This window comes from Panulirus ornatus, chromosome 62, assembly GCF_036320965.1.
Source record: "Panulirus ornatus isolate Po-2019 chromosome 62, ASM3632096v1, whole genome shotgun sequence".
NCBI classification, from domain to species: Eukaryota; Metazoa; Arthropoda; class Malacostraca; order Decapoda; family Palinuridae; genus Panulirus; species Panulirus ornatus.
In genome coordinates, this window is record NC_092285.1 from 6,565,254 (window position 1) to 6,584,463 (window position 19,210).

The window sequence follows — 19,210 nt, forward strand, 5'->3', positions numbered from 1 at the left end:
TGATTAGAAAGGGTAGTGAGTGGTGGGATGAAGAAGTAAGAGTATTAGTGAAAGAGAAGAGAGAGGCATTTGGACGATTTTTGCAGGGAAAAAATGAAATTGAGTAGGAGATGTATAAAAGAAAGAGACAGGAGGTCAAGAGAAAGGTGCAAGAGGTGAAGAAAAGGGCAAATGAGAGTTGGGGTGAGAGAGTATCATTAAATTTTAGGGAGAATAAAAAGATGTTCTGGAAGGAGGTAAATAAAGTGCGTAAGACAAGGGAGCAAATGGGAACTTCAGTGAAGGGCGCAAATGGGGAGGTGATAACAAGTAGTGGTGATATGAGAAGGAGATGGAGTGAGTATTTTGAAGGTTTGTTGAATGTGTTTGATGATAGAGTGGCAGATATAGGGTGTTTTGGTCGAGGTGGTGTGCAAAGTGAGAGGGTTAGGGAAGATGATTTGGTAAACAGAGAAGAGGTAGTAAAAGCTTTGCGGAAGATGAAAGCCGGCAAGGCAGCAGGTTTGGATGGTATTGCAGTGGAATTTATTAAAAAAGGGGGTGACTGTATTGTTGACTGGTTGGTAAGGTTATTTAATGTATGTATGACTCATGGTGAGGTGCCTGAGGATTGGCGGAATGCGTGCATAGTGCCATTGTACAAAGGCAAAGGGGATAAGAGTGAGTGCTCAAATTACAGAGGTATAAGTTTGTTGAGTATTCCTGGTAAATTATATGGGAGGATATTGATTGAGAGGGTGAAGGCATGTACAGAGCATCAGATTGGGGAAGAGCAGTGTGGTTTCAGAAGTGGTAGAGGATGTGGGGATCAAGTGTTTGCTTTGAAGAATGTATGTGAGAAATACTTAGAAAAGCAAATAGATTTGTATGTAGCATTTATGGATCTGGAGAAGGCATATGATAGAGTTGATAGAGATGCTCTGTGGAAGGTATTAAGAATATATGGTGTGGGAGGCAAGTTGTTAGAAGCAGTGAAAAGTTTTTATCGAGGATGTAAGGCATGTGTACGTGTAGGAAGAGAGGAAAGTGATTGGTTCTCAGTGAATGTAGGTTTGCGGCAGGGGTGTGTGATGTCTCCATGGTTGTTTAATTTGTTTATGGATGGGGTTGTTAGGGAGGTCAATGCAAGAGTTTTGGAAAGAGGGGCAAGTATGAAGTCTGTTGGGGATGAGAGAGCTTGGGAAGTGAGTCAGTTGTTGTTCGCTGATGATACAGCGCTGGTGGCTGATTCATGTGAGAAACTGCAGAAGCTGGTGACTGAGTTTGGTAAAGTGTGTGAAAGAAGAAAGTTAAGAGTAAATGTGAATAAGAGCAAGGTAATTAGGTACAGTAGGGTTGAGGGTCAAGTCAATTGGGAGGTAAGTTTGAATGGAGAAAAACTGGAGGAAGTAAAGTGTTTTAGATATCTGGGAGTGGATCTGGCAGCGGATGGAACCATGGAAGCAGAAGTGGATCATAGGGTGGGGGAGGGGGCGAAAATCCTGGGAGCCTTGAAGAATGTTTGGAAGTCGAGAACATTATCTCGGAAAGCAAAAATGGGTATGTTTGAAGGAATAGTGGTTCCAACAATGTTGTATGGTTGCGAGGCGTGGGCCATGGATATAGTTGTGCGCAGGAGGATGGATGTGCTGGAAATGAGATGTTTGAGGACAATGTGTGGTGTGAGGTGGTTTGATCTAGTAAGTAACGTAAGGGTAAGAGAGATGTGTGGAAATAAAAAGAGCGTGGTTGAGAGAGCAGAAGAGGGTGTTTTGAAGTGGTTTGGGCACATGGAGAGAATGAGTGAGGAAAGATTGACCAAGAGGATATATGTGTTGGAGGTGGAGGGAACGAGGAGAAGTGGGAGACCAAATTGGAGGTGGAAAGATGGAGTGAAAAAGATTTTGTGTGATCGGGGCCTGAACATGTAGGAGGGTGAAAGGAGGGCAAGGAATAGAGTGAATTGGATCAATGTGGTATACCGGGGTTGACGTGCTGTCAGTGGATTGAATCAGGACATGTGAAGCGTCTGGGGTAAACCATGGAAAGCTGTGTAGGTATGTATATTTGCGTGTGTGGACGTATGTATACACATGTGTATGGGGTGGGTTGGGCTATTTCTTTCGTCTGTTTCCTTGCGCTACCTCGCAAACGCGGGAGACAGCGACAAAGCAAAAAAAAAAATATATATATATATATATATATATATATATATATATATATATATATATATATATATATATATATATATGAAAGTTGATGGAGAGAGATGGGTGATTATTGGTGCATATGCACCTGGGCATGAGAAGAAAGATCATGAGAGGCAAGTGTTTTGGGAGCAGCTGAATGAGTGTGTTAGTGGTTTTGTATACACTCAGTCTCTAGCTGTCATGTAATAATGCACCGAAACCACAGATCCCTTTCCACATCCAGGCCCCACAGAACTTTCCATGGTTTACCCCAGACGCTTCACATGCCCTGGTTCAATCCATTGACAGCACGTCGACCCCGTTATACCACATCGTTCCAATTCACTCTGTTCCTTGCACACCTTTCAACCTCCTGCATGTTCAGGCCCCGATCACTCAAAATCTTTTTCACTCCATCCTTCCACTTCCAATTTGGTCTCCCACTTCTCGTTCCCTCCACCTCTGACACATATATCCTCTTGGTTAATCTCTCCTCACTCATTCTCTCCATGTGACCAAACCATTTCAAAACACCCTCATCTGCTCTCTCAACCACGCTCTTTTTATAACCGCACATCTCTCTTACCCTGTTATTACTTACTCGATCAAACCACCTCACACCACATATTGTCCTCAAACATCTCATTTCCAGCACATCCACCCTCCAGCACACAACTCTATACATAGCCCACGCCTCGTAACCATACAACATTGTTGGAAACACTATTCCTTCAAACATACCGATTTTTGCTTTCCGAGATAATGTTTTCGACTTCCAAACATTCTTCAAGGCTCCCAGGATTTTCGCCCCCTCCCCCACCCTATGATTCACTTCCACTTCCATGGTTCCATCCGCTGCCAGATCCAATCCCAGACATCTAAACCACTTCACTTCCTCCAGTTTCTCTCCATTCAAACTTACCTCCCAGTTGACTTGACCCTCAACCTTACTGTACCTGATAACCTTGCTCTTATTCACATTTACTCTCAACTTTCTTCTTTCACACACTTTACCAAACTCAGTCACCAGCTTCTGCAGTTTCTCACATGAATCAGCCACCAGCGCTCTATCATCAGCAAACAACAACTGACTCACTTCCCAAGCTCTCTCATCCACAACAGACTGCATACTTGCCCCCCTTTCCAAAACTCTTGCATTCACCTCCCTAACAACCCCATCCATAAACAAATTAAACAACCATGGAGACATCACACACCCCTGCCGTAAACCTGTATTCACTGAGAACCAATCACTTTCCTCTCTTCCTACACGTACACATGCCTTACATCCTCGATAAAAACTTTTCACTGCTTCTAACAACTTGCCTCCCACACCATATATTCTTAGTACCTTCCACAGAGCATCTCTATCAACTCTATCATATGCCTTCTCCAGATCCATAAATGCTACATACAAATCCATTTGCTTTTCTAAGTATTTTTCACATACACTCTTCAAAGCAAACACCTGATCCACACATCCTCTACCACTTCTAAAACCACACTGCTCTTCCCCAATCTGATGCTCTGTGCGTGCCTTCACCCTCTCAATCAATACCCTCCCATATAATTTACCAGGAATACTCAACAAACTTATACCTCTGTAATCTGAGCACTCAGTCTTATCCCCTTTGCCTTTGTACAGTGGCACTATGCAAGTATACCGGGGTTGAACTGTTGTCAGTGGATTGATCCAGGGCGTGTGAGGCGTCTCGGGTAAACCATGGAAAGCTCTGTGGGGCCTGGATGTGGAAAGGGAGCTTTGGTTTCGGTGCATTATACATGACAGCTAGAGACTGAGTGTGAACGAATGTGGCCTTCGTTGTCTTTTCCTAGCACTATCATGCGCACATGCGGGAGGAGGGGGTTGCTATTTCATGTGTGGTGAGGTGGCGATGGGAATGAATAAAGGCAGACAGTATAAATTATGTACATGTGTATATATGTATACGTCTGTGTGTGTATATATATATGTATATGTTGAGATGTGTAGGTATGTATATTTGCATGTGTGGGCGTGTATGTATATACATGTGTATGTGGGTGGGTTGGGCCATTCTTTTGTCTGTTTCTTTGCACTACCTCACTAACACGGGAGACAGCGACAAAGCAAAATAAAAAACATAATTCATACTGTCTGTCCTTGTTCATTCTCTTCGCCTTCCCACCACACATGAAATGACAACCCCCTCCCCCCGCATGTGTGTGAGATTGCACTAGGAAAAGACGACAAAGGCCACATTTGTTCACACTCAGTCTCTAGCTGTTGTTTATAATGTACCGAAACCACAGCTCCCTTTCCACATCCAGGCCCCACAAAACTTTCCATGGTTTACCCCAGACGCTTCACATGCCCTAATTCAATCCATTGACAGCACATCGACCCTGGTATACCACATCCTTCCAATTCACTCTATTCCTTGCACGCCTTTAACCCTCCTGCATGTTCAGGCCCTGATCACTCAAAATCCCTTTCTCTCCATCTTTCCACCTCCAATTTTGTGTCCCACTTCTCCTCGTTCCCTGCACTTCTGACACATATATCCTCTTTGTCAATCTTTCCTTCTCTCTGTGTGACCAAATCATTTCAAAACACCCTCTTCAGCTCTCTCAACCACTCTCTTTTTAACCACATATCTCTCTTACCCTTTCATTATTTACTCGTTCAAACTGCCTCACACCACATATTTTCCTCAGACATCTCATTTCCAGCACATCCACCCTCTTCCACACAACTTTACCTATAGCCCACGCCTCGCAACCATATAACATTGTTGGAACCACTATTCCTTCAAACATACCCATTTTTGCTTTCCAAGGTAACATTCTCGACTTCCACACATTTTTCAATGCTCCCCGAAGTTTCGCCCCCTCCCTCACCCTATGATTCACTTCCGCTTCCATGGTTCCATCCGCTGCCAAATCCACTCCCAGATATCTAAAACACTTCACTTCCTCCAGTTTTTCTCAATTCAAACTTACCTCCCAGTTCACTTGTCCCTTAACCCCTAATGACCTTGCTCTTATTCACATTTACTCTCAGCTTTCTTCTTTCACACACTTTATGAAACTCAGTCATGAACTTCTGCAGTTTCTGTCCCGAATCAGCCACGAGCTCTGTATCATCGGCGAACAACAACTGACTCACCTCCCAAGCTCTCTCTCCCACAACAGACTGCACACTTGCCCCTTTTTCCAAAACTCTTGCATTCACCTCCCTAACAACCCCTTCCATAAACAAATTAAACGACCATGGAGACATCACGCTCCCCTGTCGCAAACCAACATTCACTGAGAACCAATCACTTTCCTCTCTTCCTACACGTACATATGCCTTACATCCTCGATAAAAACTTTTCACTGCTCCTAACAACTTGCCTCCCACATCAAGGCCCCACAAAACTTTCCATGGTTTACCCCGGACGCTTCACATGCCCTGGTTCAATCCACTGACAGCATGTTGACCCCGATATACCACATTTTTCCAATTCACTCTATTCCTTGCACGCCTTTCACCCTCCTGCATGTTCAGGCCCCGATCGCTCAAAATCTTTTTCACTCCATCCTTCCACCTCCAATTTGGTCTCCCACTTCTTGTTCTTGCCACCTCTGACACATATATCCTCTTTGTCAATCTTTCCTAACTCATTCTCTCCATGTGACCAAACCATTTCAATACACCTTCTTCTGCTCTCTCAGCCACACTCATTTCATTACCACACATCTCTCTTACCCTTTCATTACTTACTCGATCAAACCACCTCACACCACATATTGTCCTCAAACATTTTATTTCCAAAACATCCACCCTCCTCACACAACCCTATCTATAGCCCACACCTCGCAACCATATAAAATTGTTGGAACCACTATTCCTTCAAACATACCCATTTTTGCTCTCCAAGATAACGTTCTCACCTTCCACATATTCTTCCAACACTCCCAGAACTTTTGCCCCTTCCCCCACCCTGTGACTCACTTCCGCTTCCACGGTTGCATCTGCTACTAAATCCACTAACAGACATCTAAAGCACTTCACTTCCTCAAATTTTTCTCTATTCAAACTTACCTCCCAATTAACTTGTCCCTCAACCCTAATGAATCTAACAACCTTGCTCTTATTCATTTTTTCTTTTTTCACACACTTTACCAAACTCAGTCACCAACTTCAGTAGATTCTCGCATGAATCAGCCACCAGTGCTGTATCATCAGCGAACAACAAGTGACACTTCCCAAGCCCTCTCATTCCCAACAGACTGCATAATTGCCCTTCTCTCCAAAACTCTCTTACCCTTACATTACTTACTCGATCAAACCACCTCACGCCACATATTGTCCTCAAACATCTCATTTCCAGCACATCCACCCTCCTGCGCACAACTCTATCCATTGCCCACGCCTTGCAACCATACAACATTGTTGGAACCACTATTCCTTCAAACATAGCCATTTTTGCTTTCAGAGATAATGTTCTCGACTTCCACACATTTTTCAAGGCTCCCAGGATTTTCGCCCCCTCCCCCACCCTATGATTCACTTCCACTTCCCTGGTTCCATCCGCTGCCAGATCCACTCCCAGATATCTAAAACACTTTACTTCCTCCAGTTTTTCTCCATTCAAACTTACCTCCCAATTGACTTGACCCTCAACCCTACTGTACCTAATAACCTTGCTCTTATTCACATTTACTCTTAACTTTCTTCTTTCACACACTTTACCAAACTCAGTCACCAGCTTCTGCAGTTTCTTACATGAATCAGCCACCAGCACTGTATCATCAGCGAACAACAACTGACTCGCTTCCCAAGCTCTCTCATCCACAACAGACTGCATACTTGCCCCGCTTTCCAAAACTCTTGCATTCACCTCCCTAACAACCCCATCCATAAACAAATTAAGCAACCATGGAGACATCACACACCCCTGCTGCAAACCTACATTCACTGAGAACCAATCACTTTCCTCTCTTCCTACCCGTACACATGCCTTACATCCTCAATAAAAACTTTTCACTGCTTCTAACAACTTGCCTCCCACACCATATATTCTTAAAACCCTCCACAGAGCATCTCTACCAACTCTATCATATGCCTTCTCCAGATCCATAAATGCTACATACAAATCCATTTGTTTTTCTAAGTATTTTTCACATACACTCTTCAAAGCAAACACTTGATCCACACATCCTCTCCCACTTCTGAAACCACACTGCTCTTCCCCAATCTGATGCTCTGTACATGCCTTCACCCTCTCAATCAATACCCTCCCATATAATTTACCAGGAATACTCAACAAACTTATACCTCTGTAATTTGAGCACTCACTCTTATCCCCCTTGCCTTTGTACAATGGCACTATGCAAGCATTCCGCCAATCCTCAGGCACCTCACCATGAATCATACATACATTAAATAACTTTACCAACCAGTCAACAATACAGTCACCCCCTTTTTTAATAAATTCCACTGCAGTACCATCCAAACCTGCTGCCTTGCCGGCTTTCATCTTCCGTAAAGCTTTTACGACCTCTTCTCTATTTACCAAATCATTTTCCCTAACCCTCTCACTTTGCACACCACCTCGACCAAAACACCCTATATCTGCCACTCTATCATCAAACACATTCAACAAACCTTCAAAATACTCACTCCATCTCCTTCTCACATCACCACTACTTGTTATCACCTCCCCATTAGCCCCCTTCACTGAAGTTCCCATTTGCTCCCTTGTCTTATGCACTTTATTTACCTCCTTCCAAAACATCTTTTTATTCTCCCTGAAATTTAATGATACTCTCTCACCCCAACTCTCATTTGCCCTCTTTTTCACCTCTTGCACCTTTCTCTTGACCTCCTGCCTCTTTCTTTTATACCTCTCCCACTCATTTGCATTTTTTCCCTGCAAAAATCGTCCAAATGCCTCTCTCTTCTCTTTCACTAATAATCTTACTTCTTCATCCCACCACTCACTACCTTTTCTTATCAACCCACCTCCCACGCTTCTCATGCCACAAGCATCTTTTGCGCAAGCCATCACTGCTTCCCTAAATACATCCCATTCCTCCCCCACTCCCCTTACCTCCTTTATTCTCACCTTTTTCCATTCTGTACTCAGTCTCTCCTGGTACTTCCTCACACAAGTCTCCTTCTCAAGCTCACTTACTCCACCACTCTCTTCACCCCAACATTCTCTCGTCTTTTCTGAAAACCCCCACAAATCTTCACCTCCGCCTCCACAAGATAATGATCAGACATCCCTCCAGTTGCACATCTCAGCACATTAACATCCAAAAGTCTCTCTTTCGTGCATCTATCAATTAACACGTAATCCAATAACGCTCTCTGGCCATCTCTCCTACTTACATACATATACTTATGTATATCTCGCTTTTTAAACCAGGTATTCCCAATCACCAGTCCTTTTTCAGCACATAAATCTACAAGCTCTTCACCATTTCCATTTACAACACTGATTGAACACTCCATGTATACCAATTATTCCCTCAACTGCCACATTACTCACCTTTGCATTCAAATCACCCATCACTATAACCCGGTCTCGTGCATCAAAACCACTAACACACTCATTCAGCTGCTCCCAAAACACTTGCCTCTCATGATCTTTCTTCTCATGCCCAGGTGCATATGCACCAATAATCACCCATCTCTCTCCATCAACTTTCACTTTTACCCATATCAATCTAGAATTTACTTTCTTACACTCTATCACATACTCCCACAACTCCTGATTCAGGAGTAGTGCTACTCCTTCCCTTGCTCTTGTCCTCTCACTAACCCCTGACTTTACTCCCCAGACATTCCCAAACCACTCTTCCCCTTTACCCTTGAGCTTCGTTTCACTCAGAGCCAAAACATCCAGGTTCCTTTCCTCAAACATACTACCTATCTCTCCTTTTTTCTCATCTTGGTTACATCCATACACATTTAGACACCCCAATCTGAGCCTTCGAGGAGGATGAGCACTCCTCGCGTGACTCCTTCTTCTGTTTCCCCTTTTAGAAAGTTAGAATACAAGGAGGGGAGGGTTTCTGGCCCCCGCTCCCGTCCCCTTTAGTCGCCTTCTACGACACGTGAGGAATGCGTGGGAAGTATTCTTTCTACCCTATCCCCAGTGATATAATATATATATATATATATATATATATATATATATATATATATATATATATATATATATATATATACATAGATAGATAGATAGATAGAGAGAGAGAGAGAGAGAGAGAGAGAGAGAGAGAGAGAGAGAGAGAGAGAGAGAGAGAGAGAGAGAGAGAATTGGATCGATGTGGTACACTGGGGTCGATATGCTGTCAGTGGATTGAACCAGGGCATATGAAGCATCTGGGGTAAACCATGGAAGGTTTTGTGTGGCCTGGATGTGGAAAGGGAGCTGTATTTTTCTGGAAACTGAGTGTGAATTAATGTGGCCTTTGTTGTCTTTTCCTAGTGTAACCTCGCATGCACGGGGGGGAGGGGGATGCCATTTCAATGCACAGGGGGGAAGGGGGATGCCATTTCATGTGTGGCGGGGTGGTGCCATACAGGAATTGATGAGGGCAAGTATGAATAAGTACATTTGTATTTATTTATATGTCTGTGTATGTATATGTATGTATAAGTTGAAATGTCTAGGTATGTATATATATGTGTGTAGGTGTATATGTATATATATGTGTATGTGGGTGGCTTGGGCCATTCTTTCATCTGTTTCCTTGTGCTATCTCACTCACGCAGGAGACAGTAACAAAGTATAATAGATAAATATAACAATATATTAAATAAAATGTTTTTTATTATCATACTTAATTGCCATCTCCTGCGTTAGTGAGGTAGTGCTAGGAAACTGACAAAAGAAGGGCCCAACCTACCCACACGCATATATACATAAACGCCCACACACGCATATATACATAAACGCCCACACACGCATATATACATACCTATACATTTCAATGTATACATACATATAGATACATATGTACATATTCATATTCGTTGCCTTCATCCATTCCCGTCGCCACCCCACCATACATGAAATAGCATCCCCCCACTTGTGTGTGTGGTAGCGCTGGGAAAAGACAAAAAAGGCCACATTCGTTCACACTCGGTCTCTAGCAGTCATGTGTAATGCACCGAAACCACAGCTCCCTTTCCATATCCAGACCCCACAAAACTTTTGAAGGTTTACTCCAGGTGCTTCACATGCCGTTTCCATCCACTGACAGCACGTCCATCCCAGTATACCACATTGTTCCAATTCAATCTATTCCTTGCATTCCTTTCACTCTCTTGTGTGTTCAGGCCCTGATCCCTCAAAATCTTTTTCAGTTCATGTACACATGTACATATTCATACTTGCTTTCCTTCATCCACCCCTGTTGCTACCTTGCCAGGAAAACATTCAGTGGCATCACAGTTGTGCTTCACACCTTCATGTATAATAAGATTTTCGTTTGGTTCCCAAAATATTCTCCTTTCTTCATTGCTACCCTTGCTGTCAAATGCATAAGCACCAAGAATCTTACACTTCTTAGCCTTCTCTTCACCCACATCAGTTTAGAGCTCACTTCTGCACATTTTCACACTCTCTTACAACTCCTCATGCAGAAGTGCCATTCCTTCCTTTGCTTTTGCCCTCTCTTTAATGCCATACTTTAACCCTAGAACATTCCCTAAACATTCATGCCTTTTCCCTTGAACTTTGTTTCACTTAGAACCAGAACATCCAGGTTCCTCTACCCAAACATACTACCTTCCTACCCTTTTGTTTCATCCAGGTTACATCCTCACACATAAAGACATCCCAGCTCAAGCCTTCAAGGAGGGTAAGCACTACTAGCTTGGCTCCTGTTTCCATATTTTGTTTTATACTTGTTTGGCATTTTCTGTGTCAGCTGGGTGATTTCAGGAACAGATAAAAGAAAGGGCCTCATTTGCTCACATTAATTTTCTGTCGTGTGTAATGCTCTGCAACCATAGCCCCGTATCCACAACCATACCCCACAGATCCTTCCCCAAGGCTGGAAATCCTCCCTTCTTGTATTACTTGGAGTCAGATGGGGATTTTCCCTCTAAGGCTCTGTCATCCATTCTTGATGCTCCCTCACTTGTGGAATGGCGAGCATGTGTGAAAAAAAAAATATTTATAAATTTACTGATTTGTATTGCAATTTCAACAGGTGACATCAGCACAATAATTTCTCTGGCTCCAGCACTCAAGTTCAATGGTGGTGGCCACATCAATCACACAATCTTTTGGAAGAACTTATCCCCAGATGGTGGAGAACCAGATGGTATGTCAGAAAATATGAGTAATAGTTTAAGATTATTTCATCTTAGTTTAGATTTTTTTGATAACACTTGTTTAGTTCTTAACAGCTTTATTCATGAATATTCCCAACTTCAGCTTCAACTTTAACTTTATTTTATGCTTCCAACCTTGGCTTCCTATTATTTCAAGGCCCTTTTAGCTAAGCTAAGTACACATTGATTCTGTTTAATTTTTTTAAAGTTCCCCACTTACCAGATTACTTTGAGGGACAGTTTTATTGTAAAAGTTAATTTGGTTCATTGACAGCTCTGATGACTGGACTGAAGGTATTGTGTGCATGGAGTACTCATCCTAGTTGTCATGCATGGATCTTATGCTCAAATTTGTACAGTTCATGATTGGCAAAAATAATATCTAGGGAATTAGAAATGAATAGCATGTCTAGCATAGTTAGAATCAGAGTATAGATATAATAAGGAATGAAGATGTTTAAAGGATATGTAGTGGGAAGAAATTATTTAAAAGGTATGTGGGTAAAAGAATTTTATGGGTGATATTCCAAACATATGCCAGATTTGTTGGTAGAGAAGATGTTTATGTATATAATTTTTTATTATACTTGATTGCTGTTTTCCGCATTTGCAAGGTAGCGCCAGGAAACATACAAGGAAAGATCCACCCACTGTCTTACACATACAAGCTCTCCCCTACTTACTACCTTACGACCATCCGTACATTCGACGGGGAAAGAAATATAATTTAAAAGATAAATGTAAATATAAAAATTATGCTTGGTCATATGGCTGCCAAAGCTAATGGCTGTGTGCATACAGTAATGACTGTCAGATGATATCCCCGGCATTGAATAAATCGCAGCATCTCTCAGTTCTTGTTCTGTTACCATTCAGTAAGTGTATGTTATTCAAGTGCATCTAACAAATTTTCATGCTGGATTAATCCATTTCATGTTAAACCCCAAAGAAGATGATGAGCAAGAGGAAAAAGGAATCACAAGTTGATAGAGCTGGCAAGAAGCCGCGGAAGACACTCGATTTGGAATTGGAAATTAGGTAATATGAAAGAGGAAAAAAGTTGAACGTGATTACACATGATTACAGTCATCCTGCTCAATGGTCTCCACAATTTTTAAGGACAAGGAAAAAATACATGAAGCAGTGAGAGGTTAGGCGAGTGTGAAGTCTACAGTAATAACACAGCAGCAACAAGGACCCATCCACGAAATGGAAAAATTGTTGATGCTGAGGATAGAAGATCAAATACAAAAAATATGTACAACTAAGCTTATTAACAATTCAGATGAAGGTTAGAGGTCTTTTTGAGATGTCATGGTAGGTTCAGTAGATTTAAAAGAAGATATAGCTTACATAACGTTCTAGTCACAGGTGAGGCGGTAAGTGCCGATGAATTAGCTGCCAAGAATATGAAAAACAAACAAAAGAATCTTTTTTATTAATAGTACATGGAATGATTTAAAAAAAAATTCAGTTTATAAAACTGGTAAAAAAAAATGAGATAATCACAAAAGAATTTGCATAAAGTAAAAAATAAGAATGATGAAATATGAATTGAAGACTCTTAAGTAAAAGGTAAAAAGAAACTACAGAATTGTATAATAAAACTGGTTAATAAAAAAATGAGATAATGATGATAGAAATTGAGTAGGATAAAAGAAATGGTTCCCAGTGATTGTCAGTTTGTGGCCGGGGTGCATGATGTCTCCATGGTTGTTTAATTTGTTTGTGGATGGGGTTTTTAGGGAGGTGAATGCAAGAGTTTTGGAGAGAGGGGCAAGTATGCAGTCTTTTGTGGATGAGAGGGCTTGGGAAGTGAGTCAGTTGTTGTTTGCTGATGATACAGGGCTTGTGGTTGATTCGGGTGAGAAACTGCAGAAGCTGGTGACTGAGTTTGGTAAAGTGTGTGAAAGAAGAAAGTTCAGAGTAAATGTGAATAAGAGCAAGGTTATTAGGTACAGTAGGGCTGAGGGTCAAGTCAATTGGGAGGTGAGTTTGAATGGAGAAAAACTGGAGGAAGTGAAGTGTTTTAGATATCTGGGAGTGGATCTGGCAGCGGATGGAACCATGGAAGCGGAAGTGGATCATAGGGTGGGGGAGGGGGCGAAAATCCTGGGAGCCTTGAAGAATGTGTGGAAGTCGAGAACATTATCTCGGAAAGCAAAAATGGGTATGTTTGAAGGAATAGTGGTTCCAACAATGTTGTATGGTTGCGAGGCGTGGGCTATGGATAGAGTTGTGCGCAGGAGGATGGATGTGCTGGAAATGAGATGTTTGAGGACAATGTGTGGTGTGAGGTGGTTTGATCGAGTAAGTAACGTAAGGGTAAGAGAGATGTGTGGAAATAAAAAGAGGGTGGTTGAGAGAGCAGAAGAGGGTGTTTTGAAATGGTTTGGGCATATGGAGAGATTGAGTGAGGAAAGATTGACCAAGAGGATATATGTGTCGGAGGTGGAGGGAACGAGGAGAAGAGGGAGACCAAATTGGAGGTGGAAAGATGGAGTGAAAAAGATTTTGTGTGATTGGGGCCTGAACATGCAGGAGGGTGAAAGGAGGGCAAGGAATAGAGTGAATTGGATCAATGTGGTATACCAGGGTTGACGTGCTGTCAGTGGATTGAATCAGGGCATGTGAAGCGTCTGGGGTAAACCATGGAAAGCTGTGTAGGTATGTATATTTGCGTGTGTGGACGTATGTATATACATGTGTATGGGGGTGGGTTGGGCCATTTCTTTCGTCTGTTTCCTTGCGCTACCTCGCAAACGCGGGAGACAGCGACAAAGCAAAAAAAAAAAAAAAAAAGTATGGATGGAAAAAAAATTGGAGGAAGTGAAGTGTTTTAGATGTCTGGGAGTGGATTTAGCAGCGAATGGAACCATGGAAGCGGAAGTGAGTCACAGGGTGGGGGAAGGGGCGAAAGTTCTGGAAGCGCTGAAGAATGTGTGGAAGGCGAGAACGTTATCTCATAGAGCAAAATTGGGTATGTTTGAAGGAATAGTGGTTCCAACAATGTTATATGGTTGCGAGGCATGGGTTATAGATAGGGTTGTGGAGAGGAGGGTGGATGTGTTGGAAATTAAATGTTTGAGGATAATATGTGGTGTGAGGTGGTTTAAATGAGTAAATAATGAAAGGCTAAGAGAGATGTGTGGTAATAAAAAAGAGTGTTGTTGAGAGAGCAGAAAAGGGTGTATTGAAATGGTTTGGTCACATGAAGAGAATGAGTGAGGAAAGGTTGACAAAGAAGATATATGTGTCAGAGGTGGAGGGAACAAGAAGTGGGAGACCAAATTGGAGGTGGAAGGATGAAGTGAAAAAAATTTTGAGTGATGATGGCCTGAACATGCAGGAGGGTGAAAGGCATGCAACACATGAAATTGTGCCCCCCCCCCCTGTATACACATATCCAGCGTGGTAGCACTAGGAAAAGACAAAAAAGGCCACATTCATTCACACAGTTTCTATTTGTCATGTGTAATACACCAAAACCACAGCTCCCTTTCCACTTCCAGGCCCCACAGACCTTTCCATGGTTTACCCCATACGCTTCACATGCCCTGGTTCAATCCATTGACAGCATGTCGACCCCAGTATACCACATCATTCCAATTGACTCTATTCCTTGCATGCCTTTCACCCTTCTGTATGTTCAGGCCCCAATCGCTCAAAATCTTTTAAACTCCATCCTTCCTTCTCCAGTTTGGTCTTCTGCTTCCCCTTCTTCCCACTGCCACTTTGTCTATCTTTCTTCACTCATTCTCTCCATATGTCCAAACCATTTCAATACACCCTCTTCTTCTCTCTTAACCACACTCTTTTTATTATACACATCCCTCTTATCCTTTCATTACTTAATCAAACCACCTTACACCACATATTGTCCTCAAACATTTCATTTCCAACACATCCACCGTCCTCCGGAAAACTGTGCCTATAGCCCATGCCTCACAACCATATAACATTTTTGGAACCACTATCCCTTCAAACATAACCAATTTTGCTCTCTAAGATAACGTTCTTGCCTTCCACACATTCTTCAACACTCCCAGAACCTTCACCCCCTCCCCCACCCTGTGACTCACTTCCGCTTCCTTGATTCCATCTTTTGCTAAGTCCACTCCCAGATATCTAAAACACTTCACTTCCTCCAATTTTTCTCCATTCAAACTTACCTCCCAAGTAACTTGTCCCTCAACCCTACTGAACCTAATAACCTTGCTCTTATTCACATTTACTCTCAACTTTCTTCTTCCACACACTTTACCAAACTCAGTCACCAACTTCTGCAGTTTCTCACCCGAATCAGCCACCAGCGCTGTATCATCAGCGAACAACAACTGACCCACTTCCCAAGCCCTCTCATCCACAACAGACTGCATACTTGCCCCTCTCTCCAAAACTTACATTTACCTCCCTAACCACCCCATCCATAAACAAATTAAACAACCATGGAGACATCGCGCACCCATACCGCAAACAGACATTCACTGGGAACCAATCACTTTCCTCTCCTACTCGTACACATGCCTTGCATCCTAGGTAAAAACTTTTCACTGCATCTAGCAACTCTTAAAACCTTCCACAAAGCATCTCTATCAACCCTATCATATGCTTCTCCAGATCCATAAATGCTGCATACAAATCCATCTGTTTTTCTAAGTATTTCTCACATACATTCTTCAAGGCAAGCACCTGATCCACACATCCTCTTCCACTTCTGAAACCACCCTGCTCTTCCCCAATCTGATGCTCTGTACATGCCTTTACCCCTCTCAATCAATACCCTCCAATATGATTTCCCAGGAATACTCAAACTTATACCTCTGTAATTTGAACACTCACCTTTATCCTGTTTGCCTTTATACAGTGGCACTATGCATGCATTCTGCCAATCCTCTGGCACTTCACCATGATCCATACATATGTTGAATATTCTTACCAAACAATCAACAACACAGTCACCCCCTTTTTAAATATATTCCACTGCAGTACCATCCAAACCCACTACCTTGCCAGCTTTCATCTTCCACAAAGCTTTCACTGCCTCTTCTCCGTTTACCAAACCATTCTCCCTGACCGTCTCACTTCGCACACCATTCCAACCAAAACACCCTATATCTACCACTCTTATCATCAAAAATGTTCAACAAACCTTCAAAATACTCTTTCCATCTTTTCACTTCATCACTACTTATTATTACCTCCCCATTAGCCCCCTTCACCGATGTTTCCATTTGTTCTCTTCTCTTATGGACTTTATTTACCTCCTTCCAAATCATCTTTCTATTCTCCCTAAGATTTGATGATACTCTCTCACCTCAACTCTCATTTGCCCTCTTTTTCACCTCTTGCAACTTTCTCTTGACTTCCTGCCACTTTCTTTTATTCATCTCCCAGTCATTTGCACTATTTCCCTGCATAAATCATCCAAATGCCTCTCTCTTGTCTTTCACTAACAATCTTACTTCTTCATCCCACCTTTTCACTACCCTTTCTAATCTGCCCATCTCCCACCTTTCTCATGCCACAAGCATCTTTTGAGCATGCCATCACTGCTTCCCTTGATACATCCCATTCCTCCCCCACTCCCCTTATGTCATTTGCTCTCACCTTTTCCCATTCTGCACTCAATCTCTCCTGGTACTTCCTCACACAAGTCTCCTTTCCAAGCTCACTCACTCCTCACCACTCTCTTCTTTACTGAAAACCGAATATATATTTATTTTTTATTTTATTTCATATATATTTGCCATTTCCTGCATTAGCCAGGTAGTGTGAAGAACAGAGGACTGAGCCTCAGAATGAATATCCTCACTTGGCCCCCTTCTCTGTTCCTTCTGGAAATTTGAAAAAATGGGACAAGAGGATTTCCAGCCTCCCACTCCCTCCCCTTTTTGTCACCTTTTGCAACACACAGGGAATATGTGGGAAGTATTCTTGCTTCCCTGTCCCCAGGGATAATATATATATATATATATATATATATATATATATATTTTTTTTTTTTTTTTTTTTTTTTCATACTATTCGCCATTTCCCGCGTTTGCGAGGTAGCGTTAAGAACAGAGGACTGGGCCTTAGAGGGAAAATCCTCACCTGGCCCCCTTCTCTGTTCCTTCTTTTGGAAAATCAAAAAAAAAACGAGAGGGGAGGATTTCCAGCCACCCGCTCCCTCCCCTTTTAGTCGCCTTCTACGACACGCAGGGAATACGTGGGAAGTATTCTTTCTCCCCTATCCCCAGGGATAATATATATATATATATATATATATATATATATATATATATATATATATATATTTTTTTTTTTTTTTTTTTTATACTTTGTCGCTGTCTCCCGCGTTTGCGAGGTAGTGCAAGGAAACAGACGAAAGAAATGGCCCCCCCCCCCCCCATACACATGTACATACACACATCCACACACGCAAATATACATACCTACACAGCTTTCCATGGTTTACCCCAGACGCTTCACATGCCTTGATTCAATCCACTGACAGCACGTCAACCCCTGTATACCACATCGCTCCAATTCACTCTATTCCTTGCCCTCCTTTCACCCTCCTGCATGTTCAGGCCCCGATCACACAAAATCTTTTTCACTCCATCTTTCCACCTCCAATTTGGTCTCCCTCTTCTCCTCGTTCCCTCCACCTCCGACACATATATCCTCTTGGTCAATCTTTCCTCACTCATTCTCTCCATGTGCCCAAACCATTTCAAAACACCCTCTTCTGCTCTCTCAACCACGCTCTTTTTATTTTCACACATCTCTCTTACCCTTACGTTACTTACTCGATCAAACCACCTCACACCACACATTGTCCTCAAACATCTCATTTCCAGCACATCCATCCTCCTGCACACAACTCTATCCATAGCCCACGCCTCGCAACCGTACAGCATTGTTGGAACCACTATTCCTTCAAACATACCCATTTTTGCTTTCCGAGATAATGTTCTCGACTTCCACACATTTTTCAAGGCTCCCAAAATTTTCGCCCCCTCCCCCACCCTATGATCCACTTCCGCTTCCATGGTTCCATCCGCTGACAGATCCACTCCCAGATATCTAAAACACTTCACTTCCTCCAGTTTTTCTCCATTCAAACTCACCTCCCAATTGACTTGACCCTCAACCCTACTGTACCTAATAACCTTGCTCTTATTCACATTTACTCTTAACTTTCTTCTCCCACACACTTTACCAAACTCAGTCACCAGTTTCTACAGTTTCTCACATGAATCAGCCACCAGCGCTGTATCATCAGCGAACAACAACTGACTCACTTCCCAAGCTCTCTCATCCCCAACAGACTTCATACTTGCCCCTCTTTCCAGGACTCTTGCATTTACCTCCCTAACAACCCCATCCATAAACAAATTAAACAACCATGGAGACATCACACACCCCTGCCGCAAACCTACATTCACTGAGAACCAATCACTTTCCTCTCTTCCTACACGTACACATGCCTTACATCCTCGATAAAAACTTTTCACTGCTTCTAACAACTTGCCTCCCACACCATATATTCTTAATACCTTCCACAGAGCATCTCTATCAACTCTATCATATGCCTTCTCCAGATCCATAAATGCTACATACAAATCCATTTGCTTTTCTAAGTATTTCTCACATACATTCTTCAAAGCAAACACCTGATCCACACATCCTCTACCACTTCTGAAACCGCACTGCTCTTCCCCAATCTGAT

At 42.4% G+C, this 19,210-nt stretch overlaps 1 protein-coding gene across 1 annotated transcript in view; it reads left to right on the plus strand.

Annotated features, from left to right (window-relative positions):
• The window catches only part of LOC139745774 (superoxide dismutase [Mn], mitochondrial-like), a 48,822-nt gene that overhangs the window by 15,800 nt on the left and 13,812 nt on the right, over positions 1-19,210 (plus strand). Inside the window, exon 3 of the mRNA XM_071656316.1 lies at positions 11,370-11,483. Coding sequence (XP_071512417.1) covers positions 11,370-11,483 — 114 coding nt within the window. The remainder of the gene's footprint in view (positions 1-11,369; positions 11,484-19,210) is intronic.